Source organism: Carettochelys insculpta, chromosome 20 (genome assembly GCF_033958435.1).
Source record: "Carettochelys insculpta isolate YL-2023 chromosome 20, ASM3395843v1, whole genome shotgun sequence".
Taxonomy (NCBI): Eukaryota; Metazoa; Chordata; order Testudines; family Carettochelyidae; genus Carettochelys; species Carettochelys insculpta.
Window position 1 is genome coordinate 11,503,037 of NC_134156.1, and position 11,083 is coordinate 11,514,119.

Consider the following 11,083-nt stretch of genomic DNA (forward strand, 5'->3'; position numbering starts at 1 on the left):
AAGCCCTCCACAAGGGCAACATATGTAGCTAAATGGAAAAGATCTGCGTGGGCAGCTCAAAAGGGGTTATCTCTGGGGCAGATACCAATACTGTTTATTCTGGAGTACTTTGTTGTCCTTGAACCAGGAAGGGTTCATAGCATCATAGAAGAGTAGGACTGGAAGGGACCTCGAGAGGCCATCGAGTCCAGCCCCCTGCCCTCACGGCAGGACCAAGCACTTTCTAGACCATCCCTGAAAGCCATCCATCTAACCTCTTCTTAAATATCTCCAGTGATGGAGATTCTACCACCTCCCTTGGCAAGTCGTTCCAGTGTTTGATCACCCTGACAGTTAGTTAGGAACTTTTTCGTAATGTCCAACCTGAACCTCCCCTGCTGCAGTTAAGTCCATTGCCTCTTGTTCTATCCTCAGAGGCAAGGAAGAACGAGTTCCCTCCCTCTGCCTTATGACACCCCTTTTTAGATACCTGAAAACTGCTATCATGTCCCCCCTCAATCTTCTCTTTTCCAAACTAAACAAGCCCAGTTCTTTCAGCCTTTCTTCATAGGTCATGTTCTCGAGACTTTTGATCATTCTCGTTGCTCTCCTCTGGACCATTTCCAATTTCTCCACATCCTTCCTGAACTGCGGTGCCCAGAACCGGACACAATACTCCAGCTGAGGCCTAACCAGCGCAGAGTGGAGCTGGAGAATGACTTCTCGTGTCTTGTTCACAACACACCTGTTAATGCATCCTAGAATCACGTTTGCTTTTTTTGCAACAGCATCACACTGACTCATATTTAGCTTGTGGTGGGTTGTCACTATCCTATCAAGGTGCGCTTAGCAGCCATTTCAGCCTTTTACCCTGGGCCGGGGCTGTCGTCGGTCTTTTCAGACTCCATGGTAAAAAGGTTCATGAAGGGAATGGAAAGGGTCAGACCGCAGGTGCGACCCCCTCTGCTGCTGTGCGACCTCAGTCTGGTATTGTCAAAGCTTATGGAGGCCCCTTTTGAGCCCTTTGCCTCCTGCTCCCTCCTATTTCTCAGTTACAAAAAAAACATTCTTGGTGGCCATTATGTCAGCCAGGAAGATGTCAGAACTAAGGGCTCTGATGGTGGACCCAATGCACATGGTGTTCCACAAGAATAAGGTCAGGTTGAGACCCCATCTGGCATTCCTGCTGAAGGTGGTCTCCCCTTTTCATGTCAACCAGGACATTGCCCTACCAGTGTTTTATTCAAAGCCTCATGTATCCCCTGGGGAGCAGAGTTTACATACTTTTGGACGTTCAGAGGGTGCTGGCCTTCTATATGGACAGGACCAGACCCTTCAGAAAGTCTCAACAGTTGTTTGTTGCAGTGGCAGACAAGATGAAGGGGCTTCTGGTCTCCTCCCAGCAGATCTCCTCCTGGACAGTGGCCTATATCAAAGAGGGTTACAAGCTGGCAGGGGTCCCCCTCCCACAATCGAGGCTCACTTTGCCAGAGCGCAGGCATCCTCAATGGCATACTTAGCCAGGGTCCCTATCCAGGACATCTGTAGGGTGGCCACCTCGTTCTCGGTTCACATGATTACAGTGCACTACACTTTGACGCAGTATGCATGGGAACATGCTGCGGTGGGCAGGGCTGTCCTGCATTCCTTTCAGGGCTCCAATCCCACCTCCTAGGCAGTTGTTTGCATGCACCCAACGTAGAATGCACATGAGCAATCACTGGAAGAAAAGACAGTTACTGTTCTGTAACTGGTGCTCTTTGAGATGTGTTGCTCATGTCCATTGCAAAACCCTCCCGCCTTCCCCACTGTCGGAGTAGCCAGCAATAAGGAACTGAGCGGGGGATGTATGGGCCTCCATACAGGCACCACTCTGGGGGCGCCTCACCAACCCTATGGCTACTAGCTATGGTAAAAGGCTACTGGCAACTGGGCATGTGCCAGAGCACACCCAACTTGGAATGCACAGGAGCAACACATCTCGCAGAATGCCGGTTACAAAACAGGTAACTCTCTTTTGCCAGATAATCAAATATTCTGTATAATAGGGAGTTCGCTACTCAGGGAGCCTGCTGGCTGTGCTGACACAGCACTGAGCAGGATGTTGCTCATGCTTTCATTTGTAGAATGGCCATGGGCTGTGGTGTGGGCCTGGGCAGGAAGAGGCATGTTTATAGCTGCCATCTCCCACCCCTAGGACTCTTGCAAAGCCCTCCTAGACAGAGCCCCACAGTGGAGGGGGAGGCAGCAGTAGCGGAGGGAGCTGCATGGGGCTCCAGAGATCAGGGGGCAGCACTGTGGGAGGGGAGCTGTGTCCGGCTCCAGAGTGGCCTCCTGCTTTCCTCATTAAGGCAGACAGCTCACTGCGGAGCCTGCTCCAGAAGCAGCTGCTCCACCAGGGGTAAGGGATGGCAAGAGCAGAGGTGCCTGCTGCATGTGAGTGCATCTCTGCTCTCGCTCGCTCTCTCTGTGCACCCACCCACTGTCCTCTGACTAGAACTACTTGGCTCTGAGTTATGCTGGTTACTCAAATACCAGTTAAACAAGAGTTTACTGTATACCAAATATTGAAAGATGTAGTTTTGGTCTTTTGGTTTTGGTTCTGCCTATCAAAGATCCTCCATGGTAAATCTAAGGCAAGACTGGGATTCGTATTCATTAGGCTAGTACTATGGTAGTAGCCAAGCCACATTAATGCTTAATGGTGCTAAACCTGTGATTTCTAATGAAAAGTAACCAGGGGCGTTATCATTATAAAGGAACAAAATGAGAGGTTGGTTGACTTGTCTCCATGTATAAAATGACTTAAAACGGTTCTGTATTATCATGGGATGAACTTGTGAAAGAGAAGCCCACAATCAGGGCGTCCACTACACTGGTTAGAGGAAAAAGGAGTATAATTTAAATGCATGTATCATATGATAGTTGCAGTGAAGATAATGCAGAAATATTGGTCTGAAGAAGTGTATTATTAGGGATAAGTGGGCACCCAAAAATCTGTTAATCTGTTTCAAGTACAGTTTGTACAGTGCAGTGCTGGGAATTTGATTGAAATTGTAAACCCTGTATGTTAAGGAAACCTCTTCAAGCCAGGGGTGCACCATCACCCCTAATTCCAGCACCTGTGCGCAGGTTACCATTAGCGGTGTTGCAATGCCAGTAGCAGTGCTGGAGGGGGACCCAATCTACCTCTTAAACTCCTGGCTCATTAAGCTGTATGCTTAAAATTCTTGCCCATAAATTAAGGAAATATGGATTGTATCCTTGGACTATAAGGTGGATAGAAAGCTGGCTTGTCGGTCGGGGCCCAACAGGTAGTGGTCAATGGCTCAATATTTGGATGGCAGTCGGTTTCAAGCGGAGTGCTGCAAGGCTCGGTTCTGGAGCCAGTGTCGTTCAAAATCTTTAATGACGTGGATGAGAGGTTGGATTGCACCCTCAACAAGTTTGTGGACGACACGCAGTTAGGGAGAGAGGTAAATACGTTGGAGGGCAGAGATAGAATCCAGAGGGACCTGGATAAATTGGAAGACTGGGCCAAAAGAAATCTGATGGGGTTCAACAAGGAAAAGTGTAGAGTCCTGCACCTGGGGTGGAAGAATCCCAAGCATTGTTGTAAGCTGGGGACCGACTGGCTAAGCAGCAGTACAGTGGAAAGGGACCTAAGGGTTGTGGTGGATGAAAGGCTGGATATGAGTAAACAGTATGCCCTTGTAGCTAAGAAGGCTAACGGCATAGTAGGGTGTATTAGGAGGAGTATTTCGAGAAGATCTAGAGAAGTGGTTGTTCCCCTCTATTCAGCAGTGGTGAGGCTACATCTGGAATATTGTGTCCAGTTTTGAGCCCTCCAGTATGAAAAGGATGTGGATGTTCTGGAGCAGGTTCAGCGGAGGGCAACAAAAATGATTAAGGAGCTGGAGCACAAGACCTATGAGAATAGGCTGAGGGATTTGGGCTTGTTTAGTTTACAGAAGACTTGAGGGTGATTTAACAGCGGCATTCAACTTCCTGAAGGGGAGCTCTAAAGAGGAGGGTGAGAAGCTGTTCTCAGTGGTGTCAGAGGGCAGAAAAAGGAGTAACGGTCTGAAGTTAGAGGGAGAGGTGTAGGTTGGATATTAGGAAAAACTACTTCACCAGGAGGGCAGTGAAACATTGGAATGCGTTGCCTAGAGAGGTGGTGGATTTCCTGTCCCTCATGGTTTTTAAGTCCCATCTGGACAAGGTCCTGGCTGGTATGACTTAGTGGGGGGTTGATCCTGCTTGAAGCAGGGGGCTGGACTAGATGACCTCCTGAGGTCCCTTCCAGCCCTATGATTCTATGCTGGCCAACCACTTCTGCAGGATTCTCTCTGCAGCTCAGCAGGTGCAGAAAGACAACTGAATGTAGAAGGGGCACTGATCATTTGTTTATTCACAAAACTGGATCTCTGGGAAAATACTTCAATGTTTAAAGTTGCTTAATGTGTCCTTCATCAGATTCGTGATGCAGAATTGGGGAGAGGGGAAACTGCAGCTGGAAGCTTCCAGGCTGAATAATGATCCTAGGTAGTCTCCAGTAAATGTCTGGTTTTAATTTGAAGCCTTCCCTTTAATTAATGGAAGGCACAATGGTTACTTTTTTCTACCTAGTCCAAAGCTTTGGCATTGATGTTGGAGTCCTGCTAATCTAACCTTTCTCAAGCATCCTAGCTCATCAAATGGCTGCCTCGATTGTTGCTCATAGATTTCCCAAGCTACAGCAGAATGAAATTAAGGAAATTTCTTGTTTTCCCTGATGACTCCCTGTTCCTAGTAGTAGTAAGTAAGAACAAGTGATTGCTTCAGGGCTGCAAAGCTGTGTGTTAAGGGCACAGCCAGACAGCCAGTAAGTTTGGGAGGACAATATCACTTAACCTCGAAATGTGAAATTTGTTTTTCTTCCTGAGCATGCAGGCCAGAAATGTAGCTTTAGTAATAAAAGCTTAGGTGCTGTACAAGATAATAAAAATACTCTGATCTTCCACATGGAAATAGATTTTTTTCAGACCTGTTATACTTTTAGTATATAGTATCCCTGAACAGTTACAATTATCTGGCTTTCATTTTAACAGCACCATGGTTTCAGCGTTTTAGTGAATCAGCTTTATTCAAAGAAATAAGTCTCTATATGAAACTCTTTAAATACTTGTTTTATTAAGGATGAACAAAACATTGATATATTTTGCAGGCTTTAAATATACCTTAAATGTTATGTCATTTGAGTTGCTGCATAATATTCAACTTACTATTAACAAACTCTGTAGTTTTTAAAATATGAAACAAAAACTCTTTCTTGAAAGTGTCTTCAGTTACTGAAAATCTTAGCAATCTATAGTAGAAATTGATCTCCATGCTGAGCTGTTTCCAGACAGCTCTGGGATTCTCCATGGACCAAAGTATTGATGCATCTTTCCTCCCTGCCTCACCCACCCCTCTGTGGCCAGAATGACTAATGCCAGGAAAACAGCCGTGCCTAAGGTCCTTGTGTAAGTGAGGGATTCTTAGTTGTGAGAGTTCCATAAGAGGCCTTCTGATGGAGAATACAGCTTTTTTTATCTGAATCAGACCCATTAATGTGTCTTAATGTGCAACCTGAAAGGAAATACTTTATACTTAGTACCAATATAAAGTGCACAACTGAAAAATGCAGAGTGAGGAGAACTCCAAAGTCTATTGCGAGGAACCATTTTATAGTGGGCATTCTCTGTTTTTCCCAAAATCAATTCAACATATAGAAAAAGGTGCTGTGGAAATTTAATGTTAAAATGAAATGTACTGCTCTGAAAACAATGGCTTAAAATGATACATAGAGGTATTCTGCTAACCTTTCTAAAACAATTTTCTATTGTTTTAAACTGTGTGAAAACTTTTATAGTAGTGTGTTGGTTTTTTTTTTTTTTTTTTTTTAAAATCTGGTCTGAATTGTTAACTATATACTTCTCTTAATAGGTACACATACCTTCATTTACTGTATTCTCAAACTTCCCAGTGTTCAGAAAAAAGATGATTAATCTTGCTCAGTCTATGGACTTCTCTCCCAGAAGTGGATTTTTTTCCATTGGAAACAACAGAGGCAAAGCTTTGTTGTATAGGTATGTATTGATTTAGCCCCCTTAATCTTTTTGTTTAAGAAGACCTCTTACTATAAAGAGGAGAGTAGATGGCTGCAGAGGCTGGTATGGTAATTGGATAGTCTTTGATCCTTAAGGCAATAGTTCCATTTGGAGACTTAAGTTAATTAGCTCTTATGCAATGTATGAAGTACAGTACTTGACAAAACATAGGACACGTTGCAAGTTCTAAAGAGCAAATCTAGTGGCCCTTTCAATGGGTTATAAAATGGGTTTTAATTCATTTATTAATGTCCATACCAAAAAGTGTCATAGTTGTTTCAGCAGAGGCCAAGGACGACTGAACAAGGCACAGACAGAATAGTTATCACCTTTATTTGCAGCACAGCTTTATTTAAAGCTTTGAGATGTGTACAGATTGCTGAGCAAACTACCAGTACTACTGAGTGGTGTTAATGGGTACTTTACTGTCTGCAATGGTATTGACCCACAGGAGGTGTCATCTGTCTTTTAAGTACACATTCATTCCCAGTAGGAAACTTTCCTTTAATGACACCTCAACTTGAAGGCGCAGACACAACATGTTTGTCTTCTTTGCTGGCACTTAAATCATATCAAACGGTGGGTAGCTTGCTGTTGGAAGAAATGTGCAGGATTTTGTTGCAGAAAGACCCTTCACAAGCTCCACCAAATCATGGGACACAAGATATACATGATGATGTGGGAGTATATTTTATTTTGTGGTAATGCTCAAAAGCCTCACTTAAGCCTTGAAGCCCTTTTATGTAAGGGACTCTAAAAATATGTTCTTTGTACTTAAATGCTTCAGTAGGACTTCAAATGGGAGAGACCGAGCTTCTTGATCCTTTGGCCAATTTAGGGTCATGGTCTAAAACTCCATGTTTAGAATCTGGGGTATAAATAAAGTTCATGACTGACTTGTTGTGGGTGATCTTAGGTTTACTGTTTTGTGGGTGGGAGAGAAATATTTCTAACAACTTTATGCTCAGAATGATTGGTAGTCAATTGATGTCATGAATGTGGATGGTAGTTTACTAACCAGCGATTAAAAATCTCATAATTTGACTTGACACATGTTGGGTGGTTGGGATTATGAGACTAAAGTTTACAACAGATTGAAAAAAAAAAAAAAAAGTTTAATGCATACACCTTGTCACTTCCTTTTAACATATTAATTTGAAAACCACATTTCTGATTCTTCATGTGCATCTCTTCTGAGCTGCTAACATTTTGAAGAACATATTTTCTTTGGATCTTGGAGAGCCAGCCTGATATGATGATGTAGCAAGAATTTCTGTTTTTAATATACATTATAGAGGAAAAAGTTGGGGAAATTCTAGCTGGGATACTAATTATGGTATTTCCAGGCTCAGTAATAACAAGTTATGACTCCCCACAATAACACTTTTAAAGTTGTTTTAAAGGCTTAACTGTGTTTCAGGTTGAAACATTATTCAGATTTCTAAGAAGAGGCAGTATGAGGAAGGCTACTTTGAATCACAAAGGTGTAAGTAATTTAGGTTAGCCGTCAATAGCATAATTCTGGGGAAGCCATTTCAATCTTGTTTCCTCTTCCCTTGTTTAAACTTTTGCTTTGTGTTGGGGGAAGTTTTGGAAGCATTTCATATTTTAGATTCTTAAAGAAAAAGCCCTTAAGGTTCTACATAATACAAGTCACCGTGATTTCTGTGTACTTGAGTGCTGAATTTTTTTTTTGCCAAGCAGGCCCCTTAAAAGTTTCTCCATAGAGCTTTTGGCAAAGAACCTCTCCCTTGTTTTTTAATCTCTGCTGTTCTGCTAATGAATTTCTTCCTAGCATACTACCCCCAGCAGTCATTAATTTCTTGTGCCACTTTTCTTACAAATAAAGCCCTTCTCTAATGTTGTAAATATTCTGGCCTCAACCTTATTAAACAATAGAATAATTTAAACTATTGACTTCACCATTTAAATTGGTTTATAATTGGTGTATATTGATTTTAGCTTGATTTGATAACCAGCTGATTTTGAAATTCCCTTCCCCTGCTGCTCCCCCCGCCTCAAAAAAAATTAGTTCAGTCGATGTGTGTGATATTGACACCATTTAACCCATTTATCTAAAAGATGTACAGTAAAACTTCATTACGTTTTGTTAACACATTTAGCTTGGTGGCTTCCACCAGTAACCAAATTATCGATTGCTGAATCCAAATGCCTGGAACAATGCAAACTGGAAGCAAATTGTATGCAAATATTCACTTATAGAGTTTCTAAAATCTTGCAAATGCTAATGCATTCCTCTTTACTGCTCTTTCCCCAGATGCTGTAATCTTCAGCTGCAGGCATGCTGATTTAAAATAAACAAATAAATAAACCTCTTTTTAAAAAATATTTTGCCTTTTTTATATCAAGGTCATAAATTCAAATGCTGTGCTTGTTTGGTGACTTTTGTGAGTATTGTGTTACTTAATAGAAGCACCTGATAACATTTTTCAGACAAGTCTTTTAAGTTTATCCCAAAAGTGTGTTATTGGAAGCAAGTTATTTAAGTTAGGTTTGAGTGGCTGGTATACTAATCCCACTGTGTGACCTATCCCTCTTCAGCAAACACTGTAATTCTTTTTGAGTTATTCTAGGGGTATCAAATGTTGCAGTGCCAGAGGTGAGCTAAACATATTGAACGTTAACCAGTTTACTCCATTAAATACTAACACTTCCACATAATTGGAACCTTAGTTGTCCTTAAGGTCATAAAATATGCTTATCTTATAAGAAACTAATGGTACACCTGAATTTCATCTGACTTATTTTATTTTTTGAATTGGCATAAACTACTTGGTAGTCAAGATACTTTACTTTTAAGGTAGTTAGTTATGCTTAAGTGCCACCTATCAGTTTGTCAACACTTAAACTTTCTACGCCACTCTGTGGACATGTCAATCAGCCGGGATGGTTTTGTAGATGGGGATGCTTAATCACTGGAAGCCAAATACACAGCATCACTATTTCACTCCTTAATTGGTCTGAACTGGTTTCTCTGCATAGAATCATAGACTTCAGGACAAAGGTGAGTAAAAATCTGTTACTGTATAATTGTAATGATTTTTGGTACTGTGTATTAGTAACCTTTTTTTAATTGGAGCAATAAGGTCTTTAAATCTTTTAAAACACTGCATTTCTGTGCTCATTAGAGGGCAGTATTGTATCACAAACAATGCAAATCTTCGAGGAAGTGTAAGCTAATATTTCAAGCTTGTTCTATGACAGTTCCTGTACTTTTTTTTAATTGAAGCAGCACATTTGCATTCATCCACGTATTACAACTGTGGGAAAGTTCAGTGATAAAACACAAACAATAGTATTTGAGGAATGGTTTTCAGAGGCTAGGAGAAGCCTAAACACTGGCAAGAATGAAATACTTCATCCAAGGAAGGAATAATTTGGAGAAGGTTAGTCGTGTGGGTGGTCTTGGTTTATAGAATGAAGCAACTGGATAAATGCTTCAAAATATTTAATCGTCACATCAGTGTGTAGAAAGTAAATGTCTCCATTTAGCTACACCTGCTCTTTGCAAATGGAGAAATCTTAGTGATTCAAAGTCATACAGGAGGTCCAGTTTGCTAATCTCAGGGTAGATATGGGAACTCCTAGGTCCCAATATCCATTTTAATTTTCTAGATCAGGTTATTTCTGATAGAATTGTGTTATGTAATTCCTTAATGCCCTGACGGGAAATAGGGGTAGTTAGTCAAATTTAAAAACCAAATAGACCAACCATAAATCTAAGCATTTTCTGATAAGCTACAAAGTAAAGAAACTGAAGTTCCAAAGTTAACCACTTTTTAGTTTTAATTGAAATTGGGAGAGAAACTATGTTGTTCTTAAGATTTAAGCCCTGCTTATTAGAGAATAATTTTTGCAAAATGAAAGGTAATGGACGTGCTTTGTAAGTGGATATGCAGTATCCCACATGAGCTTGAACCTGCATACCAAGAGATATCTAACTATTTCCTGTACACGGCTCACAAACCAGTGTGTCAAACTACATTTAAAAAAAAGTAGTGGCAGTAATACTTCAAAGTAAGCTTACATAAACAGTCCTCTTACAGCTCATTGCACAGAGCTCCTTTTTGGAGCTGAGGGGTCAATGCAAAAAAGACAATAGCAGGATTTTGACTCGTCCATTAAATGATGGAAGAGGTGGTTTTGCATTGTAGATGAGAATTGTCCATTTTAAGCTAAAAGCAATCACTACTTTTATCACCCGATTACTGGTAGTGACTCATAGGTGTAGCCAGTTATACAGGTTGCATCTCCCTCATTTGATGCACATGGGACCTGACTGGTCCCAGACGAGGGAATTTGCTGAATGAAGGGAGGTCCAGTTTGCTGCTCCTCCCTATCTCCAGTTCCACTTTTGCCCTCCCATCTCCAGCCCCTTGGCCCCCTTACTTCATGCCAGGACCCTGGGCTGACACCGCCCACCCATGCTTGGGCTGCCAACGGTGGTGGTGGGCTCCAGCCCCAGTCGAGCTGCTGCATATGGCCCTGCAAGTGCCACTGCCGGCTCCAGCCCTGGCCCTACGAGTGCTGATCTCAGCCTCTACCTCAACCCTGCGGCAGCCAGCTCCAGCACCAGCCCAGTCACTGGAGCTTGCTGCAACCCTGGCCCAAGTGCTGGTACAGCCTTGGCCCAGCAGGCTCCAGGGTTGGCCCTGGTCAGGCTTCTGGTGTGGCCCCATCCCCACAGCAGCCAGCTCTGGCTGGGAACACAAGCTCCCCAGCCGTGCGTACCTGGAGGCTTTCTTTGATCTTGGCTGGGCTGCCAGTGTGACACTGGCCCCACAGGCGTTGGACATGGCCATAGCACTGTGGGCACTGGCTTGAGCCCTAGCACCACAGGTGCCACCAGTGCAGCCCTAGCCTTGGCACTGTGGGGGCCAGCCTTGGCCAGGCCACCGGAGCTGGATGTGACCCTGGCTGGGCTGCCGGTGTAGGCGACAGGATCAGCCCTG

At 42.8% G+C, this 11,083-nt stretch overlaps 1 protein-coding gene across 1 annotated transcript in view; it reads left to right on the forward strand.

Annotated features, from left to right (window-relative positions):
- UTP18 (UTP18 small subunit processome component) overlaps nucleotides 1-8,457 on the forward strand; it is a 28,441-nt gene extending 19,984 nt beyond the window's left edge. Inside the window, exons 12-14 of the mRNA XM_075014524.1 lie at nucleotides 5,947-6,089; nucleotides 7,531-7,596; nucleotides 8,389-8,457. Coding sequence (XP_074870625.1) covers nucleotides 5,947-6,089; nucleotides 7,531-7,555 — 168 coding nt within the window. The 3' untranslated portion in view covers nucleotides 7,556-7,596; nucleotides 8,389-8,457. The remainder of the gene's footprint in view (nucleotides 1-5,946; nucleotides 6,090-7,530; nucleotides 7,597-8,388) is intronic.
- The last annotated feature ends 2,626 nt before the right edge of the window (nucleotides 8,458-11,083 follow it).